Here is a 24,117-nt window from a genome sequence, read left to right as displayed (position 1 = left end):
TTCCCAACCCCCTGGGGCATTAAGGCGGTCAAGGGAGATCAAGAAAATGCTAGGTCTTGCTATCAGACCACCCTTAAGGGGAAGACCCAGGTCTTATAGCAATTACAGAAAAGGCTTCCGGCCCCGCATACCGAAGAGCCGGAAGTGGAAGAAATGGATGAGATCCCACTCACGGAAGGGGACTAGAGCCGAAACCTAAAGATATGCTCCAAGCTTCCGGAAGGCCTAAGAAGGAGATTGGTCGACTTCCTAAGATCCAACTCCGATTGCTTTGCCTGGTCTCATGAGGACATGCCTGGGATTGACCCCGATGTCATCATGCATCAACTCAAAGTGGATCCAATGCATCCTCCTGTCAGACAGAAGAGGAGGAAGTACGCTCCCGAAAGGGACGAGACATTAACGAAGAGGTCAAGAACCTATTTGACGCCGGATTCATACGAGAGGTGCAATACCCAGAATGGCTAGCTAACGTAGTGGTCGTTAGGAAGAAGAACGGGAAGTGGAGAGTCTGTATCGACTTCACAGACCTTAATAAGTCATGTCCTAAGGACCCCTTCCCTTTGCCTCACATCGACAAGCTAGTCTACGCAACTGCTGGTCATCAGCTGATGAGTTTCATGGATGCGTTCTCCGGATATAACCAGATCATGATGCATCCTGACGACCAATAGAAGACTTCATTCATGACCTCAAGGGGTATCTACTGTTACAAGGTCATGCCCCCTTTCGGATTAAAGAACGCCGGCTCGACTTATCAAAGGCTTGTCAATATGATGTTCGCCGATCGGATAGGGCATACCATGGAGGTCTACATTGATGACATGTTGGTAAAGTCCCTGGATGCCGAGGACCATATCTCACACCTTCAACAAGCCTTCACCACTCTCAGGAGGTACAACATGAAGCTAAACCCTTCAAAGTGCTCGTTCGGAGTAAGCTCTGGGAAGTTCCTAGGGTACATAGTCACCCACAGGGGCATTGAAGCAAACCCAGAGCAGGTGAGAGCGATCCAGGTGATACCTTCCCCTCGCAACGTCAAGGAAGTGCAAAGACTGACAGGAAGGATGGCCGCCCTAAGCAGGTTCATCTCCAGGCTATCCGACAAGTCACACGCCTTCTTCGAAACCTTGAAGGACCCTAAGGACTTCCAATGGACCGAGAAATGTGAGCAAGCCATATCCGATCTCAAGGCTTATCTCACTACTCCACCTCTCCTCTCAAAACCCTTGAAAGGTGAGGTCCTATTGCTCTATTTGGCGGTATCGGAACATGCGGTCAGTGCGGTCCTAGTAAGAGAAGAAGGAAGGAAACATCATCCTATCTACTACGTGAGCAAATCTCTACTAGACGCGGAGACCCGCTATAGTCACCTCGAGCAGCTGGCCCTTGCCTTAGTTAACGCTGCTCGAAAGCTACGCCCCTACTTCCAGGCTCATCAAATCGTGGTGGGCACCTCCTTCCCCATCGAGCCAGTCCTTCATAAGCCAGAAGGGTCTGGACGACTAGCAAAATGGGCTATAGAGCTGGGGGAATACGACGTGATCTTCCGGCCTGCAACAGCCATCAAATCGCAAGTCCTAGCAGATTTTGTAGCCGAATTCTCCCCTGCCATGCTTCAAGCCCTGGAACAAGAGATAAAGTTTCATGACAGTGAAGGGGAGAAAGGCGAATGGACACTATACGTTGATGGATCTAGTAACGTAAGGGGCGCAGGTGTGGGACTACTCCTAACTTCCCCCACGGGGGAATCAGCCTCAAGGGCCGTACGTTACAACTTCAAAGAAACGAACAACGAAGCCGACTATGAAGCTCTAATAGCGGGGCTGACACTCGCCAAACAGATGGGGGTAGAAGACATCCAGGTCTTCAGCGACTTACAACTGATCATAAGCCAAGTCAAAGGAGACTATCAGGCGAAAGATCCGAGTATGATCAGATATCTATCCGTGGCTAAGCGACTACTCGACAGGTTCCGACACTGTAAGCTCACCCAGATCCCTAGGGAGCACAATTCCCAGGCTGAAGCTCTAGTTAATCTAGGGTCCACCCTGGAAACTACGAGTCATATGAGCATCCCACTACGGTTACTCCAATGGCCCGCGACCGAAAAGGAGACGGAACCTGAAGAAGTATCTGTGGTAGACGAAGGAGAGACATGGATGACGCCCATCATTTACTATCTAAGGTACGACACCTTGCCTGAGGACCGAGACGAAAGTCGGAAGATAAGGCGTCAAGCTACAAGGTATTGCTTTTCCGAGGGGAAACTATATCGAAGATCCTTCTCAGGACCCTATCTACGATGTCTTACCCCTAGAGAAGCCGCCAGGATACTGGAAGAACTTCACGAAGGAGAGTGCGGTTCCCACTCTAGTGGTCGGAGCCTGGTACTCAGAGCCAGAAGGGCTGGATACTACTGGCCAACCATGGCGAGGGATTCCCTCAAACAGGCCAAGCTCTGTAGCCAATGCCAGAAGCACGCGCCAATCTCCAACCTTCCACCAGAGAACCTCAAATCGCTAAGTTCTCCTTGGCCCTTCCGAAAGTGGGGCATGGACATCGTAGGGAAATTCCCTATGGCACCGGGGCAAAAGATCTTTATCCTAGTCGTGACAGATTATTTCACAAAGTGGGTAGAAGCTGAGGCACTAGACAAGATAACGGATCTCCAAATCAGGAAATTCCTATGGACTAACGTGATCACACGCTTCGGAACGCCCCATGAGATCGTCACAGACAACGGACCCCAGTTCACAAGCTACAACTTCCGAAAGTTCTGCAAGGACTGGAACATCAAGCTTTCCTATTCAGCACCGCGACACCCCCAATCTAACGGTCAAGCCGAATCCACTAATAAGACAGTGGTGAACATGCTCAAGAAGCGCCTAGAAGATGCACACGGGCGATGGGCAGAAGAGCTACACGAAGTACTCTGGGCCTATCGGACAACCCCGAAGACGGCTACCCATTAGACTCCCTTCTCCCTTGTCTATGGTGCTGACGCGGTAATACCCACAGAGGTGCACGTAAGGACCACGGTCTCTGAATTCCTTTCCCAGGAGGAGAATAACGAGCTAATGTCCCTGAGTCTAGACCTACTTGATGAAAAGAGGGAGGCGGCCCGCCTTAGAAATGTGTCATACCAGTTGAAAGTAGCCAAGAGCTACAACAAAAATGTCAGATCCAGAACCTTCCAGAAAGTGGATTGGGTCCTAAGGCGAGTCTGTGACCACACAAGGGACAAATCAGCCAGAAAACTCGCTCCTGGATGGGAAGGTCCCAATAAGGTAATAGAGGTGCAAGGGGCAGGAGCCTATAAGCTAGAAGACAGCGAAGGTAGGTAAGGTCCAACCCAACTGCTGGAATTCCTTGCACCTCAAATTCTATCACTTCTAAAGTAAGATCCCCGGATCAAGCTTTATATACAACTACTATTATTATGATATATTTAAGTACATTGGTTTCCTACTCCTATGTATGCGATAACGTCTCCGAACTAAGCTTATAAAATACATTATTAGTTACGGCTAAAGGGGCTATAGGAACTCCAATGTACTTAAAGGGACATACTAGCTAGGTCAGGTCCTAAGGGATCTTAGATCTCAGCAAACCCAATATATACTAGTGAGACAACTCACATGGGTGTACGACATATAAGGAAAGGGTCTGATCAACCCTATTACATTGTCTGCACCTCGGGCCCTGCGTAAAGGCTATAAGTCCAAAAGTTATGTGGGACCACTGTACTAGTGCTACCCAAACCCTGTGTTAAAGACGCTACGAGCTAAATACACGCAGGGGGCATGACGTACACTGCAAAGTACTGTAATCAGATGCTGACGACTGATATGCAGGGAGCAAATGTGCGAAAATACCGGTTAGCACCAAAATTTAATACTTATCCAGACATGGAAAGTAGTGTGTCTGGTGTGAAGTCGCTCCGCTGGGCAGGCCCACACCAGACCACAGTAAGTCTGAGCGTGACCTTTTCTGCAGAAAGGTAGAGTGCAGCATTGAGATTCACGAGAGTGGCCTATACCTCCGGGTGACAGAGTGCGGTTTCTCAATAACAGATCGGTAGTGGTTCCCCCATGGGGAGCAGAATACGATCACAAACTTCCCATAACGCATACGGCCTCAGTGTCTATGACGAACCTCCAGGTTCAGTATGGCCTCCGGGTCTATAAAAGAGCCTCAGGGTTCAAGTACAGCCTCCGGGTCTGTAAGGAATCTCCGGATTCTAGATCACCTAAGGGTCGATCAAGGGCCTTCGGGTCTAACTGATCTTCGGATCTAGTAAGAACCTCAAGGTTCAAGGATCCTTGGATCCAAATACCAACCTTCGGGTTTGCCAAGAACCTCAGGGTTCAAAAGCATCGACCTCCGGGTTCGAGGTACCCATAAAGCTTAATCACGGTCCCCGGATCTAAGGATTAAATCCCAGCACTCAGAAACCTCAGGGTTCAATGAGCAAGCCTTCGGGTTCAATAAAACGGCCTTCGGGCCTAGGTAAGGGACCTCAGGGTTCAAGACCTTAAGAACTTCCGGGTTCTAGGGCTCAAGAACCTCAAGGTTCAAACTAAGCTAGAACTCTAGGGTTCCAAGCAAGGATCTTTCATTCTAAATCTAAAACTCAGGTTTTTAATAATGGATTACAAGGTCTAACGCTTTTCTAATCATTTCAGGATTCAGTCAATATACTAATAGGATCCAGGTCCTAGACATTGATATCCATCTAAGGGGTCAATTCCTACAAGGGTCCATCCCTCTCACGGTTTCAGCCCTTTCAAGGGTTCATCCCTTCCAACACGTCTACAAGCCCATCTAGACGTCCCTGTATTCTGAAGATACGAAGTATGTTCGACAAGGGCTGTACCCCTGAGCTATTGGTGCCACAAGAGGATCCCGATCCTAGACCCTAAAACTCCGCCTAGGAGATTGCGCTCAAAACCCCTGTGAACCGTTCTAATCGGAAGAAAGAACTGGAAAATTATGAAGGCATGAATCCAAGAAGTGAATACAACAGAAAAAGGTGAAAACGATAAGTATTATTATTATGCTATCAGAAGTCTTTATTCGGTTACAAGATCATCAAAAGCCCCGGGAAAGAGATCATAATATAGAATAAAGCATAAACGAAAAAGAAAAACACTTCAAGGCTTCGAGTCCACCTCTCCCATTCATCGAACCTTGGATAGGCCCTCCAATAGGTCCCCAGCGATTGATATTCCTCTCCGACCACTCCTTCACAAGTTCCCAACGAGCTTGCTCACGGGCCCTCTGCACAGTCAAAGCTTGATGAGCTATCACCTCTCGAAGCTGAGTACGAAGGAAGAGGATCTCCTCGTGCAAAGAAATACGCCGGCGTGGACCAAACAATCTGTTATTTCCTGCATTCCTCAGGGTCGAGGAAGTCGCAACTGAAGAGACAAAAGAAGGCGATGCATAAGATCGTCTCCTCTGAGGATTGGCCCTACAATATTCATTATACACCAATGATATTGAAGCTCCAGGAGTCCCACCTAAAAATCAGCAGAGCAAAGGGTCATAACCGATTCAATGACTGCTTAAGAGAAAGAAAAACTGTTTTACCCCAAATACGACAATGGCATAAAGACATCCGGCTCATCAGAAATAAAATCCAACGGTATTGCCTGGGAATGTCCCTTGCCAGCTTCACCATAATCTCATCAGCAGGGAATACCGGTCGGAAGATCTCTGCAAAAACATTACGTGAGGTGGGATAGCGACGCAAAAGTTATCTAAAAATAATAAGGGGGGCATACCAACGGATCGCTAAAAGAGAGGATAGCGCGGAACACCATTAACCTTCATGAACACATATCTCTTGTTCCAGAAGTCGTTTGAAGGGAAACTTCCCCGGACTCCCCTAGGAGGTTCGCCTACCAAAGGTTCACCATCACGAGACCAGATCTGATAAAAAGCTTTCTTGTTCGATAAGGGAATGAAGGAGTAGGAGTACGAAATTTCAGGTAGTCCGAAGGGAATGCTGTGAAATTCACCCAACACTTGAATCGCCATCAGGGTACGCCACGTTGCCGGCGTGAACTGCGAAGGAGAGACCCCAAAGTAAGACGCTACTTCCACGACCAATGAAGGAATGTCCCCCCTGAAGCATGCTTCTAGGTACGCTTCGAAGATGGCTATCTCGTCGGTACCTCCATCACGAGCGCGTTCAAATTCACCCGCACATCGTAGTTCCACCGAGTCAGGAAGAGAATACTTCCTACGGATCCCCATCAGATCTCCCTGCCTGATGTCCGATATCGGATCATCCTCGCCCTCATCACCAAAAGAACAAAAGCGACGCTGCCGCAAGGGAGCCATGGGAGCATCTTCACTACCCACTCTCGAAGCCGCTCCTGGAGTCAGAATAGGCGAGGCGAAGGGATCACCGAAGAGGTACCGAGGCCTAGCATGACCACCGACATGAGAATCTGGAATCGCTCCAAAGTGGGTCTGGTCGTTCGACATTCTTCTCAAGCAAGGGTGATGGTTCTGACTCGGATCTATGTCATTGAAAAGTGCCGGAATATTCATATATATACCTGGAAGGAATTTCCATTTAATCACCAAAGGGGAAAGGAAAATCGGCAAAAAATGTTCATCAAAAGAAAAAGGAAGGGAGTGGAAAAATCGGAAAATCTCATATATTCCTTTTCCGGAAAATTTCCAAAAACCGTGTCAAGGAGATCTCGCCGTCAAAGTCTATCGGCATAGCGGCTAGGGTTTTTCCTTGTTTCCTTTTTCACGATAAGGCATCCATACTACAGCACGGATCGAACCCCACTAAGTTACTTCGGTCCTCATCAAGGGTCCCGGCCTGACCCATTGCAAGAAGATAAGGCACCCAAGAGAAAACTACCAAGGCTCAAGAAGCACATGTTATCCCTTGATTTCCAAGAGTAAATCAAGGAATAAGGGGCAAACTGTTGGGGAAAAATATCCAGACATAAGTTTTCTCCAGCTTCCGGATAGGTCCTCGACTTCCAAACCCTTGTTCAAGAGGAAACCAGGGACCGACCCCTGCCTTAGGTCCTACCCCTAGATCGGACCGACCCCTTGGAGCAAAATAGAAGTTTTCTACCTAAGGGAAAACTTTCATTTTTCTGATTATGGAAGAGTTCTATTACTTAAAGCCGACATCTACAACTATAAAAGGGGAACCCAAACCCTAGAATAAGGGATCGACAATTCGAGACTTAGAGATTAGAGTTTATGCGACTAGAACTAGGGTTCATACACCATCAAAACGTTGTAGTCCCGATCAATAACTCAATAACATCTCTTTGCTCTCGACTTAAAACTCTTACAAACAAATTCTCTAGTGTTCCGTAGTGCTTAAAAGATCCTACACAAAAATACCCTAACAAAAACAACTTTGATGTAGCTTCGTCGAGAGGATGTTCTTTCCACATGTGCAAGACCAAATGATATGAAATTGACGTCAAACCTGTTGTCTTGTTCCAGATTATTTCTGCCTCTGTAATCATTCTTCTAACAAGTCTTAGATTCACAAGCAAGCCACAAGAAAAACCAAAGTGTCGATTGATTTCCTCTGGATGTCTTAGCAAATGGAACACTTCTTCAATAGCTGGGTTACTATGAAACCAGTTTTCCTTGAGTATAATATTAGCTTCGTTAGCACTGTCAAGCATTGATTCCTCGGTCAAAACCAACAACACCTTTCCTTGTGTTTCTTTTCCAATTTTCAGCTTGGAACCAGTGTAAAGTTCAGTAACACCATCAACGTAGAAGATCCCAAAGCTTATATGATCCGCTTGGCAACCACTATTTATGGTTTGGTTCCATATAAAAATCAATTGAGTGAAGTAGACCAGACCTAGAGAACTTTGAAGTTCAATTCCAAGCTGCTCCAAATCGTTGTAATGTGTCCAAAATAGAGTTTCAGATTGAGTAGTGTGCGTTCTTAGAGGAGAGCCATACATGAACCTCAATTCAAGCTTCAGAAATGGCTGTGATATGTGTGAAATTTCTCCATGTGACTTGACAAATATAAGATATCCAACCAAACACACACACAACTCTGATTTACGACATCTCTGCATCTCCTGGCTGTTAGGTAGAAGCTCATTCTCATGAGTCTTGTTTCCAGCGAGCTCTACAAAATATATCTCTGAAAACATCTTGTAAATCATCCAACAGAATGTAAGCTTCCTTGAAGGAACAAGGTTGAATTTTCCACCAATTATCAGTTCATTCACGCTTCTCAACCTTTTCCACTGATAAAGTTCAGTAACTACTCCACCAGGTTCCCATACTCTTGGACCTTGATCAACCAGAATGATCATCTGCTCCTTACACTCCCAGCCATAGTTTTCAAACTCAATCAACTCTGCTAGGTAAAAATCAGTGCATACCCGAATCTTTAACGCTGATTGCATACTCCAGTCTCGAGTTTCACCCATCATTGTGAATTTCTGTATAGAAGGCCTATGAGTCTCTGTAGTTAGCCCCAAGACTTGATCATGACTGAGGTATTTGTCTAAACATTTAAGAGAAACTTCAATCCCAAAAGCAGTAGACACAATCTCTTGAAACCAAGCATCCATATTTCCAAAAAACCTTGAGAATATCTTCTCATCTTTCTCATCTCTACTGCATCTAATCTTATGCGGTCTCTGTTGCACAACCTGCAACTTCTTGTTCCTGACAGTCTCTAGATTCCAAACGTGTAGAAAACTCTTAGCCATATACTCCCCATGTTTGTACTTGAAGCTCTATGATTTGGGACGTTTTTGTTGCTTCAAGAACAGATTCCAGGAACTTGTATCCACTGAATGAAACAAATCAAAAGCATTTACCCATCTTTCACGTTTCTGGTGCTTATTTGCTTTCTGAAACTCTGTGACCAAATCTTTTAGAAGGACACAGTGAGCCTCCAGAACTAAATCCATAAGCTCAAACTTTCCATGTTCTTGAATAGGAAGATCAACCCAAATCGTTGCTGTGCTGTGGGTAACTTCTTTTTTTGGATTGTGTTGCAGAAACTATCTCTTCCTTGAGATCGTGTTGCTGGCTTGGTTATTAACACACCTGTTTCCCATACACGATCTGCCTCTTGAGATTGCTTGCCCACCATGTGTTCGATCTTATTTCCAAGAGAGACGCTCATGTTTTCTGCTGCAACACTTTTGTTTTGATCTTCTTTCTGTCCTGCAACATCAAAGATCTGCAAATCTGAAGTGAGACTCTCCAGTGATTCAGACAACGAGTCCGGTTTCATCACAGTCTGGGACACAAACTCATCAGATACGACTTCAATCAAGGGGCTGTCGTCACTTCCAGTCACGATGGGTTCGTCATCACTTTCGATCATGATAATCTCCACTCCTTTGTGCTTCAAATCATGGTGACCAGGTGTATCTAGATCTTCGCAAAAGATGCATAATCCACTTGACATCCTGTCATAAATCTCCTCACATGAATATTTCAGAGGAATCGCTCGTCTATCCATAGAAACAGGTTTGCTGAGGAAAGACTGCTCTGATACCAATGAGACAGTAAACGTAACCGGTAGATAGATCCAATCCAGAAGCTCACCGTGAGCTCGAGAACCGGTAAACCAAAGCCTAGAGATTGACTACGAAGGAAGAAGGATCAATCTGAAGAATAGAGATTCTTAATTGTGGATGATGAACATGATGAACATGATGAGAGTTAGGGCTTAAGAAGTTTGTTTATTTGTTTGATTGATTCTCCCGTAAAAGGGCAAAGACACACATATAGTGTTTACTAAACCAAAAGACTAAACCATAAAGATAAACCAATTATTAAAGAACTAAACCAGAAGATTAGATAACTAAGCCAAAAGGATAACCAGTTTATCCTGTGACAGTTTTAGGCTTTTAGCCGCACACAAAATTTAAATTCAAATTACAAAGCAGTACACACACATCAAGTACTAAAATTTCCACAATAGGTTCGTGTATTGTAAACTTATTTTATATATGTCTCCAAGGAAACGAGCCTTGTCCGAGTGCAAAGTTTGTAAGAGATCACCACATGTAGCGTCTACATTGTCCTCACATTCTTTCTGACGAACCTCTTTCGGAGTGAGACTAATTCAGGTAAAGCTTGAGCCATTATCATCCGATCTGTGGGAGATTGTTCACAACACCTTATTCCCACATTGAAAACCATCTTCAAACACTCAGCGATAGTACTCATGTTCATGTTATGAATTTCACCGCTGAGAATCGAGATGTCAGCTATCTCAAGGACACGTTCTGCGGCCAATGCGGACTCGGTATAGCTACGGAGAGTAAAACCTTCCACAAAAGTTCATCCGTTGGACGCTTCCTAGTGAACATCTCCAGCAAAAGAACCCCAAAGCTGTACAAATCCCCTTCCCTCGATGGTTTGCCTCCCATTCCATATTCTTCACAATAATAATGTAACGAAATGTTATGATGAAAAGGAAAAAAACTTTTCATGATTTAATATTCACAAATACTCCCTCTGTTCTAATTAGATGATTTTTTACTTCAATGCACATACATTAAGAAATCTATTATTTCTCTTAAAAGTAACATTAAAATATATATATTATTTAATTATGAATATAAATAATAAAAATATAATTGGTTATACAGTTTTGATAAAGATAACTATATATGTGAAAACATCATCCAATATGAAACAACAGAAATCACCTAAAACATAATGTATATTGAAACGGAGGAAGTATTATTTTTTTACCTGGTGCTGCATAGCCGATGGTTCCTCTAACACCGGTGGAGCTAACTTGGTTGATGAAGGACTCTTGGTCAATGATCAGCAAGACCAAAGTCACTTACATGGGCTGTTAGATCATTGTCTAGGAGAACATTGCTCGGCTTTAGATCACAATGAGCTACAGGGTCATGACAATGGGAATGTATATAATCCAAAACAGAAGCCACATCTATGGCTATGTTAAGTCGTTCAGACAGCTTCAGTGGTCTTGAAATTGAATGATTTAAAGAGTCTTCTTCGACTTCATCCACTTGGTGGTGGTGGTGGTGCAGCCACGTGTCTAGGTTTCCGTTGGGCATAAACTCGTACACTAGAGCTTTGAATTCATCTCCTTTGAAATCAATGCTTGAGCAAGAAGTCACAAGTTTCACAAGGTTTCGATGCCTTATACCTTTCAAGGCCTCACATTCCGATGTAAAGCTCTTGGCTCCGCCCCGTGTTTGAAGATTTAGAACTTTAACAGCAACAGGTTTAGACTCTTGCGGACCAAGCAAGCCTCTGAAAACAGAGCCAAAGTTTCCTGAACCAATCAAATTGCTGGAGGAGAACTCATTCGTCGCAGCTCGAAGTTCTTCATAGCTTACCCTTTCATAGAAAGAGTCTATTAATGGAGGATTCGCCGACGACAACGTCAAGTGGTTGGTGTTTTTCTTCTTCCTTTTCATAAGCAAACTCAGAGCCAACAACAGAAGAGAAGCTGCTACACCAATACCAATACCAACACCGATGAAAATTTTCTTCTTCTTTGATGAATGTCTTCTTCTCGTCCTTGATACTACTATGTTTCGAGGGCATGGCTTTAACTTCAGTTTGTTAAGTAAATAATATATATACAAAAGACCTCTATGTAATTAGTTAAGAATACAGTAGCCCTACTTGTATACTTGGATAAATACCTTTCTTACGTTTAATAAAAGAATTGAGCCTCCAACTCTATATGGTATCAGAGCCTCCTCTGACCTAATCATCTTCTTCAAAATTTCTCATTCTTTTCGCGGTTTCTCATCATGTCGTCGAACTCCAGCGAAACCGTCTTGCTCACCAACACCAACAACGCCATTCTTAACATCAACATGGCGAACGTAACAAAGCTTACAGCTTCAAACTTCTTGATGTGGAGCCGTCAGATCCAAGCACTCCTAGATGGCTATGATCTTGCCGGTCATCTCGATGGCTCTCTTGCTGTCCCACCTGCGACAATCACCACAGACAATGCGGTGACCACAAATCCTGCGCACACTGCTTGGAAGCGCCAGGATAGGTTGATTTACAGTTCACTGCTCGGATCTATTACGGTGACCATCCAACCCATCCTCTCCACCACCACCACTGCGGCTGAGATATGGAGTACGCTCAATGCTACCTACGCCAAGCCGAGTCGCGGACACTTCAAACAACTCAAACAGCAACTCAAAACCACCACGAAGGGAACCAAGTCCATCAATGAATATGTTCAAGGACTAACGGCTATTTTTGATCAGCTTGCTCTGCTTGGCAAACCGGAAGATCCCGAAGATCAAATTGATTTCATACTCGAGGGACTTCCAGAGGACTACAAAACCTTGATTGATCAAGTTGAGGGCCGAGACACTACTCCCTCCATCACCGAGCTTCATGAAAAGCTGATCAATCATGAAGCAAAACTCCAGTCGAAGCAATCCACTCCGACCTCTGTTCCGGTCACTGCTAACTTCACCAACTACAAAGGAAGCAATCGTGGTGGCTATCAAGGCAACAAGCGCGGTGGTTATCAAGGAAACAACCGTGGGAATCAGACATGGCAGCAGCAGCAGCAGTTTCATGCGCCTCCGGCTAACTCTGCTCCGCGAGGCTATCAAGGGAAGTGCCAACTATGTGGAGTCTTTGGCCACAGTGCTAGGCGCTGCAATCAACTTCCGAGTGCAGGTCCGATGTCAGCTGCTCCAAATCCAACGCCTTGGCCACCAAGAGCGAACCTAGCTGCCTCGTATCCATACAACTCGGCGCCATGGCTCCTGGACAGTGGTGCCACGCACCATCTGACTTCTGACTTGAACAACCTTGCACTGCATCAACCATATCAGGGAGGTGATGAGGTTGCCATCGCTGATGGATCAGGCTTGCAAATCACGCATATCGGTTCCTCCTCTCTCCCTACTCGGCTCAAATCTTTACATCTTAAGGATATACTTTGTGTTCCTAATGTTCATAAGAACTTGATTTCTGTTTATCGACTCTGCAATGCTAATCAAGTATCTGTTGAATTCTTTCCTGCTTCGTTTCAGGTGAAGGATCTCAGCACGGGGGTCAAACTGCTTCAAGGCAAAACGAAGGGTGAACTGTATGAGTGGCCTATGTCTGCATCAACCTCTCCTGCTTCCTATGCTGCGTACCCAGACACAAAGGCCACCTTAGATCAATGGCATCATCGCCTAGGACACCCTTCCCCTGCTACCCTTAAAACCATTGTTTCTCAGTTTGCTTTACCATGTTTTTCAAACTCTATTTCTATTCCTTGCAATGATTGTCTTCTCAATAAAATTCATAAACTTCCCTTTCAAACAAGTTCAATCATCTCCACAAAACCTCTCCAATATATTTTCTCTGATGTTTGGCAATCACCAATCCTCTCACCCCAAAACTTCAAATACTATGTCCTATTTGTTGATCACTATACAAGATATACGTTGTTATACCCGCTTACAGCCAAATCTCAAGTCAAGGATATATTTCTTCTTTTCAAACCTCTAGTCGAAAACCGCTTTGACACAAAGATCAAACATCTTTACTCCGACAATGGCGGAGAATACCTAGCCCTACGCCCTTACCTTGCCACACACGGCATTACCCATCTCACAAGCCCTCCTCATACCCCTGAACACAATGGTATATCTGAAAGGAAGCATCGGCACATTGTCGAAACAGGCTTATCCCTTCTCTCTACAGCCAATATGCCATTAACCCTTTGGCCTCTAGCCTTTGCAGTCGCGGTATTTCTTATTAACCGCTTACCCACCCCGAACCTCTCTAACCAATCCCCTTTTCAGAAGCTCTTCCATCAAAACCCAAACTACTCAAAACTTAGAACCTTCGGGTGCCTTGCTTACCCATGGTTACGACCTTATGCTCCCAACAAACTTGAAACCAGGTCCTTACCTTGTGTTTTCATTGGCTATTCCCCAACCCAGAGTGCCTATCAATGCCTTGACCCAACTACAGGCCGTGTTTACACTACTCGGCATGTGAGATTCAATGAGAAACAGTTTCCTTACACCTCTCTCATCAATCGCAAAACCAAAACCCCACCTGAACCAAACCAAGAACCATCTTCAGCTCCACCTTTCACTAATGTTCCTGCAACATTGCCACTCATACAGTCTACTCCGTTGGCCACGAACACGCAACCCCCGGGCTCAGATACTCCACCAGATTCGTCGTCACCAAGTGATTCATCAGCCTCCTCGTCACCGGCTCAGAGTTCCTCTGCTCCTGCTCCTGCACCTGCAGTATCGGAACAACCCTCCAGCACTGATACTGTGACGACACCAGAAGGATCACAACAAGAACAGGCTCCGCAACAGTCATCTGTCTCTCCTGCACCATCACCACAGCCCTCGCCTCCTGTGGAACAACCTGCACCTCCTCCACTTGCTCCAATAGCTCCGCGACATCCTATGCAAACGAGGTCTAGGAACAATATCACTAAGCCGGCAACGAAGTACAACCTAGCTGCGACTGTGGAATGTGATCCTCATTGGATCCCATCCACATGGCAACAAGCGATGAAACATGCTCACTGGCGTAAGGCAATGAGTGCAGAGTTCACATCTACGACTGATCACTACACTTGGGATTTGGTTGAGGTAACACAGAGGATGAACGTCGTTGGATGTCGATGGATTTTCACGATCAAGTACAATCCAGATGGCACCATCAACAAATACAAAGCAAGAATCGTAGCGAAAGGCTACCATCAGCAGCAAGGCATAGACTACAAGGACACATTTAGCCCGGTGATTAAAGCTACAACAATTCGAATCATACTTGGATTGGCTGTTAGCTGCGACTGGCCAGTTCGTCAAATTGACGTCAACACTGCGTTTCTGCAAGGTCATTTAAAAGAGGAAGTGTTCATGTCTCAGCCTCCAGGGTTTCACGATCCGAGTAAACCTACACATGTGTGTCGGCTCAGAAAAGCGATCTACGGTCTCAAACAAGCTCCACGAGCTTGGTACTCCGAACTCAAAACATATCTTCTCTCGATCGGCTTCAGGAACTCTTTATCTGATACCTCGTTGTTCATCTTGAAACTCAATGGCACTTATATTTATCTTCTGGTTTATGTCGATGATATCCTTGTAACAGGAAGTTCTCCAGTGCTAGTTCAACGTATCATCGACACTATAGCCAAGAAATTCTCTATTAAAGATATGGGAACACTTGGTTACTTCCTTGGCATCGAAGCTATACGGACGCCACAAGGTCTACACTTGATGCAGAGAAAATACATCACGGATCTTCTCACCAAGGTTAATATGCTTCACGCCAAGCCAGTTGCTACTCCTTTGCCTTCCTCGCCAAAGTTAACTCAACACTCCGGCTCGCCTATATCTGATCCTCATGAGTACCGTCAGATTGTTGGTAGTCTTCAGTATCTTGCACTCACGCGACCGGACATTTCTTATGCAGTGAACAAGCTCTCACAATATATGCATTGTCCCACAACTGATCACTGGCAAGCTGCTAAACGAGTTCTACGCTACCTCTCTGGTACTCTCACACATGGAATCTTCCTTCCTAAACAGAAGCAACCAGCGTTACATGCATTCTCTGATGCCGACTGGGCAGGTGACTCCGACGACTTTGTCTCTACAAACGCTTATGTCATCTACATGGGTCGTCAACCCATCTCTTGGACGTCCAAGAAGCAACGAGGAGTAGCTCGATCTTCTACAGAAGCGGAGTATCGCTCAGTTGCCAACACTGCAGCAGAGGTTCGCTGGGTTTGCTCGCTTTTACATGAACTTGGCGTCCCGATAACGACAACTCCAACCATCTACTGCGACAACATAGGAGCCACCTATCTATGTGCTAATCCAGTGTTTCATTCCCGAATGAAGCATATTGCTCTTGACTACCACTTTGTTCGAGGTCAGATTCAGAATGGTAGACTTCGTGTATCTCATGTCTCCACACATGATCAGCTGGCGGATGGGCTCACGAAACCACTATCCCGAGCACGGTTTCAAGACTTGAGAAGCAAGATTGGTGTGCGTCAACTCCCACCATCTTGAGGGAGCGTGTTAAGTAAATAATATATATACAAAGGACCTCTATGTAATTAGTTAAGAATACAGTAGCCCTACTTGTATACTTGGATAAATACCTTTCTTACGTTTAATAAAAGAATTGAGCCTCCAACTCTATACAGTTCAGGGATTCCTCCACATAGATTTCTATTACCAGACACCGAAAACTCTTCAGGATGTTGAAACACTCCTTTTGTTGGAACCGCGCCTTGAAAGCTGTTACCAGAGAGATCTAAATTCACCAGCGAGGAAAAGTTGGCTAGAAATTCAGGTATGTTGCCTGAAAAATTGTTGTTTGATAAGTTAAATTGTTTAAGTCCTCTCAAGTTTCTGATATCTGGAATAACTCCATCAAAAGAATTTCCTCCAAGGTAAACTTCTTCCATGTAGAGACAATCTCCTATTGTCTCTGGGATGTTTCCAGACAATCTATTGTCTGCAACAGATAGGGCAACAATTTTTTTTAATCTTCCAACATCTTTAGGAAAAGGACCGGTCAGCAGATTTCTATTCACAAACAATCGAACCAGAGACTCCAACTGCATGATTTCTTGAGGTATAGTCCCATTTAACATGTTATGTCCAATCCGAAGGTATAACAGGAGACGACAGTTTCCAAGACTGGGAGGAATGCTTCCTTCAAAATTATTTTGGAATAAATTGAGTTCTTCTAAGCGAGTGTTGTTTCCGAGATCACTTGGTATCTCTCCTGACATTCTATTTGAGTTCAGTGCCAACAAAATCAATCCTGAAATCTTCCCAAGAGATGCCGGTATTCCTTGTGTCAACAAATTTCCCTCCATGGCAAATGCTTGCAGGTTTATGAGATTCCCAATCTCATAAGGAATGCCGGCAGATATGTGGTTACCTCCAAGGTATATTTCGGTTAGCTCTTTAGAAAGGTTACCTATATGCAGGGCCGGCTTAGCATGGAGGGCGGTCAGTGCGACCGCCCCAGGGCCCATCCCAATTTCTTTTTTTTTTTTAGTTTTTATAATGGCATATAATATACTAAATTTAAATTTATGTAGTATAATAAAATGTGAGTACAAAAATTTAATAAAAACTCAAATAAAAACATGCATATTAGTTAATTTATATAAAATCTCTATAATATATTTCAAATTAGTCATTTTATAGAGCCTGATTTTCTTTTTCTTTAATAAAGGGTCTAAATTATTTTTTTTTGCCCTAGGGTCCTTAATAGTGTTGAGCCGGTCCTGCCTATATGGACTGGCAATTCCCCTCCAAGTCTGTTGTAACTAACATCCAACATTTGCAGCTTAGTGCAGTTGACCAAAGACTTTAGAAATTCAAGATCTCCCCCTAGGCTGCTTCCTCCAAAATAATTTTTGTGGAGCCCCAGATATTGAATATCCTGTAATGTTCCCAAACCAACTGAGACACTTCCTGCGAAATGGTTTTCTGAAACATCTAGCGCTCTAAGGGTCGAGATATTGGATATTGTTTTTGGAAGATCTCCTGAGAAAGAGTTCATCGGCATTTCCAACTCTCTAAGTGTTGCAAGCATATATCCAAAACCAGGACTTAAACTACCCGAGAAATGATTTCCAGCAATGAACAAATACCTAAGTGAGGATAAGTTGTAAATTGCTGGTGGGAAAACACCGGAGAGGTTATTTATTGATAACTGGAGTCTTATCAACTGGGTCAATCTACCTATTGTTTTTGGAACCTCTCCCTCCATATTATTAAACGCAATGAAAAGATTTTTGAGTGATGTTAGGTTTCCTAAAGATGTTGGAAACCTCCCTGAAAGATTGTTTTTACTAAGAAACAAATTTTCAAGGCTAGACAACGACCCTCCTAGCTCTGACGGTAAACCGTTTACAATATTGTTTGATGTTAAATCTAGTGTCACCAATCTAGAGCAGTTAGACAGGCTTGTTGGAATCACTCCTTTGAGATTATTATAGCTCATATTCAACTGTTGAAGCCTAAACAACATTCCCACTTCTTTTGGGATGGTACCACCAAAAGAGTTGTCTTCAAGATTAAGAGATCTGAGGAAAGAAAGATTACCGATAGCAGGCGAGATGATCCCACCAAGTTGTAACCCTCCCAGGTCTAAACCTGTAACTCTTTTATGTTTGCGGGCGCATGTAACACCTTCCCATTGGCACAACGGAGTAGAGTCATTCCACGAGACCAAGGCTAGTCTATTGTTCGCAGAAACTTGAGACTTGAACACTAGCAAAGCTTTTCTATCAGCGTTACCATCAACCTTGGACGCTTCATAGAAAAACCTCGCATCCAAAATTTTGAATAAAATGAGAGCGTTGAACGCAAGTAAAAGAAACAGCTTCATGATCATACAAGCTTCTAATGATTTAAGTGTTCCCTTCTCGTTCTCCGAAAGAGGGTTTTTAAATATAGAACTTTAGTCTAAAATTCCACAAGCAGCAGTTACCCACATGACTTTCCAGCAATAAAGACTTTGGATTTATTATTGTGAAATTAGGCCGTATAGCACTACGAAAATCACTATAATTAGCTAAATGGCCAATTTATCTATCACACCTATACACAACGTAGCTTTTGTATAATAATTATGTTTTGCCCATTAACGTAATCGGTGAAACCTGTTGATAAAGAAAAAAATAACTATTAGCTTTCAAATTACGTTCTCTTTCTTTGTTTTTTATGGAAACTGTTTAGACTGGCTATGGTCTCACTTAGAAATTAGATCGTCATCACTGCCTGAATTTTTGTCAGTGTTCTATTCTGTTACATGCACATAGAATAGAAATTTGAAATAATGTGTATTTTTCATATTTGTTATGCAATATCTCTTGTTAGACTATCTCCAATGGTTTACTATTTTAGAGTAGATTTTACAGTAAAATAGAATAACTCTAAAATAGAGTGAAGTTTATCTCTAATGGTTTACTCTATATTTCACTCTAAAAATGAATATTCTTAAATTTATTCTTTTTAATTTTATGATTGATGTCTTTTACTTACAAAATTTACAAATTGCTCCCTTATATTTTATACTTCATAAATTTTTTATAAATTATATATTTATATCAAACATTTATTATCTTAAAAATTACATTACATTATTTTAAAACATAATACATTTAACTTAAGCATCACCATTAGTGTATATTTTCCACAAATGATCAATTAACGAATTTCGAAGTGCAAAAATGAGATTCTTTATCTTTGATTTTTCTAAATCGACCAAGAAATTCTTCAAACCGAATATTATCATTCTCCGGTGTCTGAACCCCTGGAGGTGGAGCTTATCTTCCCGCTTCAATCGGTGCGTCAAGATATCGTTCATCCTCAATAATCATGTTGTGCAGAATTATACTTGTAATCATAATGTCATGTAGCACATTTTTTCCCAAAAACGAACTGGTCCTTTTACAACCAGCAAACTGCCCAACCCAAGCGGTAGGACAGTTCTTCCACTTCCAATGCATGCAATCTAAGATACCAAGCATTCCTGGAAAACCTCGTTTTTTACCAATGCAAAGAAGCCTCGAAATATCATTTGGTGTTGGTGACCGTAGGTATGTCTCCGAAATATATCCACTATGGCTCGACAAATTTTTTTGAGGCTTTCGATTGCCGTTGACTCGCTTATCCTTATGTGCTCGTCAATGGCATCTGCAGGAAGACCATATGCTAACATCCGAAATGCGGCTGTTACTTTTTGCAGAGATGATAAGCCAACCCTGCCTGCTGCATCCCTTTTTTGTGTGAAGTAGTTGTCATAACTTTCAACGGCTTCGACTATGTGAAGGAATAGAGGACGCGACATGCGATATCTCCTACGAAACATAGCATCATTGTAAACCGGAGTCTCTGAAAAGTAATCGTCGAACAATCTATAGTGTCCGCTTTCTCGATCACGGTAGATGAAAAAACGCCCGGGAATAGAGCCAACATGTATGGCTTGGTTTTCTTGTTGATGGAGTAAGAATTGGATGGCTAAATTGTTATTACCAATAGCAAGATGAATTGCTTCTTCTTCATTGTCGAAATCATCATCTATTTCCATATTTGTTTCATCGTTTGAAGACGAGGATGAATCATGAAAATTTGGTCGGATGAATCATGAAAATTTGGTTGATCTCCAAAATTAAAATTCATCTTGAGAGAAACAATATGTTTTGGATTATGATAACATTAGAGTTTTACTAGTATTTATAGATCACATCTCTCCGTATTAACTTTACTCACAAACATGCATTGGTCACGTATACGCTCTTACTCCCTCCGTTTCATATTAAGTGTCGTTGTAGGGAATTTTTTTCGTTGCAAAATAAGTGTCGTTTTAAGTTTTCAATGCAAAATTTATTAATTTTATTATGCATTTTATTTTTCTATTGGTTGAGATGTATGGTAATGATGTTTTTGTATGGAAAATATATAAAATTTAATGATTTCTTAATCCGTATGCCTAACTCTAAAATGACACTTATTAAGAAACAGAGAGAGTAATATTTTAGCTAATTGCCTATTGAATTTCTATAAAAAAGATTGGTGTGTCACATGCATTTATAATTCATTTTATGACTCGTATTACCATAAAAGTTAACAAAGTTAAACATGCAATGGTCAATCAGTTTTATATCGTATTACTTTTATTGCTTGGGCAAATAAAGTCAAACAAGATGAAAGTTAACAAAAATAAACATGCAAATATAAATGCAAATAAAGTCTTAATATTTTAGCTAATTGCCTATTGAATTTCTACAAAAAAGTTTGGTGTATCACATGCATTTATAAATCATTTTATGACTCGTATTACCATAAAAATTAACAAAAATAAACATGCAATGGTCAATTAGTTTTATATCGTATTATTTTTAGTGCTTGGGCAAATAAAGTCAAACAAGATGAAAGTAGTGGTGAATTAATTATATTTTGGATTACTTTTAAATACTTACTTTAAAAAGTCAAACAAGATAATATAATTGGTCAGTTATCTGTATTTCGTATTGGCTCTAATATTTATGTGCATGTTAGAGAAGTCAAACAAGATAATAGTATTGGTCAAATAATGATCATAAAATATTTGCATATCTCGTCGTTGTTGTATCTATAATAGAGTGGGAAATAGAGTTACTCCAAATATAGAGTGAAAAATAGAGTTACACTATTTTAGAGTGGGATATAGATTGGGGTTGGAGAAGATTTTACACTATTATAGAGTTTAGTGTAGAAAATAGAGTGGGATTGGAAATGCTCTAACTATACTATTTTATCATGTTCCATTCTATTTGGCGGTTACTAAAAGTGCTCCATTTTAACTTCTAACTATTGTTACATGTTTTTAACCAGTAAAAATCGTACTATAATCTATATTGTATAGTTTAATATTGCATAATATAATTTAAAATTGAATAATGTTATATATCTTTTAGATTTTGATATTTGGGTCTAGGGTTCATATTTGGGTTTAAGGTTTAATGATTAGAGTTTAGGGTTTAGTATTTAGAAGGTGAGGGGATATGGTTGGGTCAAAATTAACTTATTTCATGCAATCATAGGTATTTTATAATTTCACTAATATGTATTATGTTGTTTGTTTTGATATATTCTATTTGAGTTTAGGGTTTATATTTGGTTTAGAGTTTATATTTGCGAAAGAGTTTAGTGATTATGATTTAAGGTTTAGTATTTGGAAGGTGAAGGTTGAGGTTTGGGCATAGTGACCATATGATATACATTTATGTTGATAAGGTTAGGTCTGGGTACGAATCGGTTTTCATGTGGAACTATAGATCTAATGTAGTTAATATTAAATGTATATTTGGATGCTATATCATTTTGTTATATTATATTTTTTTGACTTAATGTTATATTATATTTGGTATATATTTAATCGTTTAGTTACTGAAAATGAAGACAACAAATATTCTTTTATATATAATCAATTAATTAATAAAATATATATTTATACTTTTGTTGATGTAGGAGAGTAAAAATGAAAGATCCTTCCAGTAAATATTGCATATGTTTAACTAAATCAGTCTTCTTAGTGAGTTATATAAAATATCATTTAGTGGTAAGATATATTATAGGAAGTAGTTTTAACCAAAAAAGGAATAATCAAATAGTAAAATAAATATATATTGTTGATAAAAAGATATTAAATTTATTATTTAAACTTAGTTAGTTATGAAATAAATTAAGGTAAGTATGATTTAAATCTATACTATTATTTGCGAAGTGATTTTTTACAACAGAACTCTCACCTTAAAAATTAGACTGGCTAAAATCGATGTTACCCTTAATAAATATATTCAATTCGTCTCTAATTAAAAGGAATTTCATATTAACAACATAATATGTAATATATAATTAACACGAAATTTTAAACCCACATGTTCAATAATAATATATATTTACCCAACTATTATCTTTTTCTTCACACTAGTTTGAGACTTATCCATCGTCTAAAGTTTTTTTCTTTAGATTATCTGAAAGGTTAAGGTTCATATTATTCATCAAGGTAATTTAGAAAGAAAAAAAAAACGAAGAAGAAAATCTCAAATCAAGAAGCGTAAGAGCATTTTCATTGGGGGATGTTAAGTGGAGATCACACAATTCCCCAAAAAATATTAAAATAAGTTGCCTTTATTGAACCTCTCTCACACGAATTCTTTCCACTGATCCCGTATCATCACTATTCCGCGGATCCATGACACGTGGCGGTTCGCAGTTGATTCGATTCGATTATTAAATTTTTTTTTGAAAAAAAATTAAACAGTAAAAGAAGAAATAACAAAAAAATTGTTTTGTGAACCTCCCCGTGAAATTCACTAATGGGGATGCTCTAAAAGACATAAAAGTAGATATCGTCCAATCTTCTCAAGCAAACTTGCTTTAATCACGAGAAGGTTAAGTTATTGAAGTGATGTGGTATTCCGTTCACTTTGATCAAATTTTGTTGTAGTATGTGTACTCTTTTCTTAGGTTGTTATTCATAAAATTAGATTTTGTTTGTTTCGGTGTCATTACTTTGATCTATGTGTGTTAAGATTTGTTTATTGCTTTGTTCTTAGTTGTTAGTTTTGTTTTGGTATGTGTATTCTTTATTACTTTGATCTATGTGTGTTAAGATTTGTTTATTGCTTTGTTCTTAGTTGTTAGTTTTGTTTTGGTATGTGTATTCTTTTTTGTACTTTTTCTTACGTTAAATCTAGGTTTTGTAAGTACGAAGTATTTCTTCTATCATAGAAGTTATATGTTCTACACACGTTTGTTATTTTCCAACATGGTTTCTCTTATTTGTTTATTATTTTGTGCAGTGCCAGAGGTAAACTTTCCCTATGCTGACCACCTTAAATTCTCCATCTCAATAGCTAAAATGAAAAACGTGTACATGTAAATTATTGGCCTTCTGGATGTTGTTTGTGTAAATCCAAGTAAATGAAAAAGTGTATGAGCTCAAACTTAAAACATGGCATGAAAATTTTTACTGACTTGCTCAATTGGTTGGTTCCGGTCATGATACAATTCACAGATTGTATTAGTTATTTATCTAAACAAATATACTCAAATATAGAGCTGTGATATTATCGGTCGCGAATTGATATTTTTGTTCTTAACAATCACATCAAAAACTAGAGTAATTAGAATCATTCTACATTTAATGAATAATTCTCACTATTTGTATAATTAATAATAAATTAATTAGATCTATTCATAATATAGTTAGTTATATATTCATATATAGAAATAAAATCACGCAAAAATAAAAGGTAATTTTGCATAGATAACAATCAAGTAAAAAAATTTATTATATATCATCACTATCTAAAAATATTAATTAATCTATTATTATCTAAATTTAATATAAACTGGTATAAATATATAAATTTTATATACTTATTAAGTTAATATAAATAAAATAGAATTATTAATTAATTATAGTTGCTAACAAAAATCATTATCAGTTTTTAATATAAAAATGGTCAAACAAAATTATATATTATATCATATATTTTCATTATGAGTAAAAGATATTTTTTACGAAAATATACATAAACATAAAAAAACAGTG

The 24,117-nt window shown here is 40.7% G+C and overlaps 5 protein-coding genes across 5 annotated transcripts; 1 reads left to right on the top strand and 4 right to left on the bottom strand.

Moving 5' to 3' along the window:
- The first annotated feature begins 803 nt into the window (after window positions 1-803).
- LOC130499051 (uncharacterized) lies at window positions 804-5,750 on the top strand. Its single transcript, XM_056992947.1, has 3 exons — window positions 804-830; window positions 1,434-2,390; window positions 5,292-5,750. The coding sequence occupies exons 1-3, from the start codon at window positions 804-806 to the stop codon at window positions 5,748-5,750; spliced, it is 1,443 nt and encodes a 480-aa protein (XP_056848927.1).
- Window positions 5,362-6,888, bottom strand: LOC130498716 (uncharacterized). The gene is made up of 2 exons (XM_056992270.1): window positions 5,596-6,888; window positions 5,362-5,476 (listed from the first exon to the last, which is right to left on the bottom strand). The coding sequence occupies exon 1, from the start codon at window positions 6,562-6,564 to the stop codon at window positions 5,800-5,802; it is 765 nt and encodes a 254-aa protein (XP_056848250.1). The 5' UTR covers window positions 6,565-6,888; the 3' UTR covers window positions 5,362-5,476; window positions 5,596-5,799.
- Window positions 6,889-10,814: 3,926 nt separating this feature from the next.
- Window positions 10,815-11,577, bottom strand: LOC130494626 (probable LRR receptor-like serine/threonine-protein kinase At3g47570). Its single transcript, XM_056992946.1, has 2 exons — window positions 11,501-11,577; window positions 10,815-11,439 (listed from the first exon to the last, which is right to left on the bottom strand). The coding sequence occupies exons 1-2, from the start codon at window positions 11,575-11,577 to the stop codon at window positions 10,815-10,817; spliced, it is 702 nt and encodes a 233-aa protein (XP_056848926.1).
- A 4,546-nt stretch (window positions 11,578-16,123) lies between these two features.
- LOC108831153 (LRR receptor-like serine/threonine-protein kinase EFR) lies at window positions 16,124-18,399 on the bottom strand. Its single transcript, XM_056992945.1, has 2 exons — window positions 17,466-18,399; window positions 16,124-16,506 (listed from the first exon to the last, which is right to left on the bottom strand). Exons 1-2 carry the CDS (start codon window positions 18,397-18,399, stop codon window positions 16,124-16,126), a joined length of 1,317 nt encoding a protein of 438 aa, XP_056848925.1.
- Window positions 18,400-19,527: 1,128 nt separating this feature from the next.
- On the bottom strand, window positions 19,528-20,103 carry LOC108831154 (uncharacterized). The gene has a single exon (XM_018604716.1). It carries the CDS (start codon window positions 20,101-20,103, stop codon window positions 19,528-19,530), a length of 576 nt encoding a protein of 191 aa, XP_018460218.1.
- Window positions 20,104-24,117: the final 4,014 nt, after the last annotated feature.

Source organism: Raphanus sativus, chromosome 8 (assembly GCF_000801105.2).
Source record: "Raphanus sativus cultivar WK10039 chromosome 8, ASM80110v3, whole genome shotgun sequence".
In the NCBI taxonomy this organism is placed as follows: domain Eukaryota; kingdom Viridiplantae; phylum Streptophyta; class Magnoliopsida; order Brassicales; family Brassicaceae; genus Raphanus; species Raphanus sativus.
Note: the sequence above shows the minus strand (reverse complement) of the source record. Positions and strands in the feature narration are given on the sequence as shown.

Bases quoted from the DNA above. Each gene is read 5' to 3' on its own strand.
- LOC130499051 (XM_056992947.1), top strand. From the start codon at position 804: ATGGAGGTCTACATTGATGACATGTTG. The intron at 831-1,433 runs GTAAAGTCCCTG...CCCTACTTCCAG, and splicing joins TCTACATTGATGACATGTTG to GCTCATCAAATCGTGGTGGG. The intron at 2,391-5,291 runs GTACTCAGAGCC...CCCTCTGCACAG, and splicing joins ACTCTAGTGGTCGGAGCCTG to TCAAAGCTTGATGAGCTATC.
- LOC130498716 (XM_056992270.1), bottom strand. From the start codon at position 6,564: ATGAATATTCCGGCACTTTTCAATGACATAGATCCGAGTCAGAACCAT.
- LOC130494626 (XM_056992946.1), bottom strand. From the start codon at position 11,577: ATGCCCTCGAAACATAGTAGTATCAAGGACGAGAAGAAGACATTCATC. The intron at 11,440-11,500 runs GTATTGGTATTG...GCTTATGAAAAG, and splicing joins GAAAATTTTCATCGGTGTTG to GAAGAAGAAAAACACCAACC.
- LOC108831153 (XM_056992945.1), bottom strand. From the start codon at position 18,399: ATGAAGCTGTTTCTTTTACTTGCGTTCAACGCTCTCATTTTATTCAAA. The intron at 16,507-17,465 runs GTTTGGGAACAT...TATCTGTTGCAG, and splicing joins CGCAGGAAGTGTCTCAGTTG to ACAATAGATTGTCTGGAAAC.
- LOC108831154 (XM_018604716.1), bottom strand. From the start codon at position 20,103: ATGGAAATAGATGATGATTTCGACAATGAAGAAGAAGCAATTCATCTT.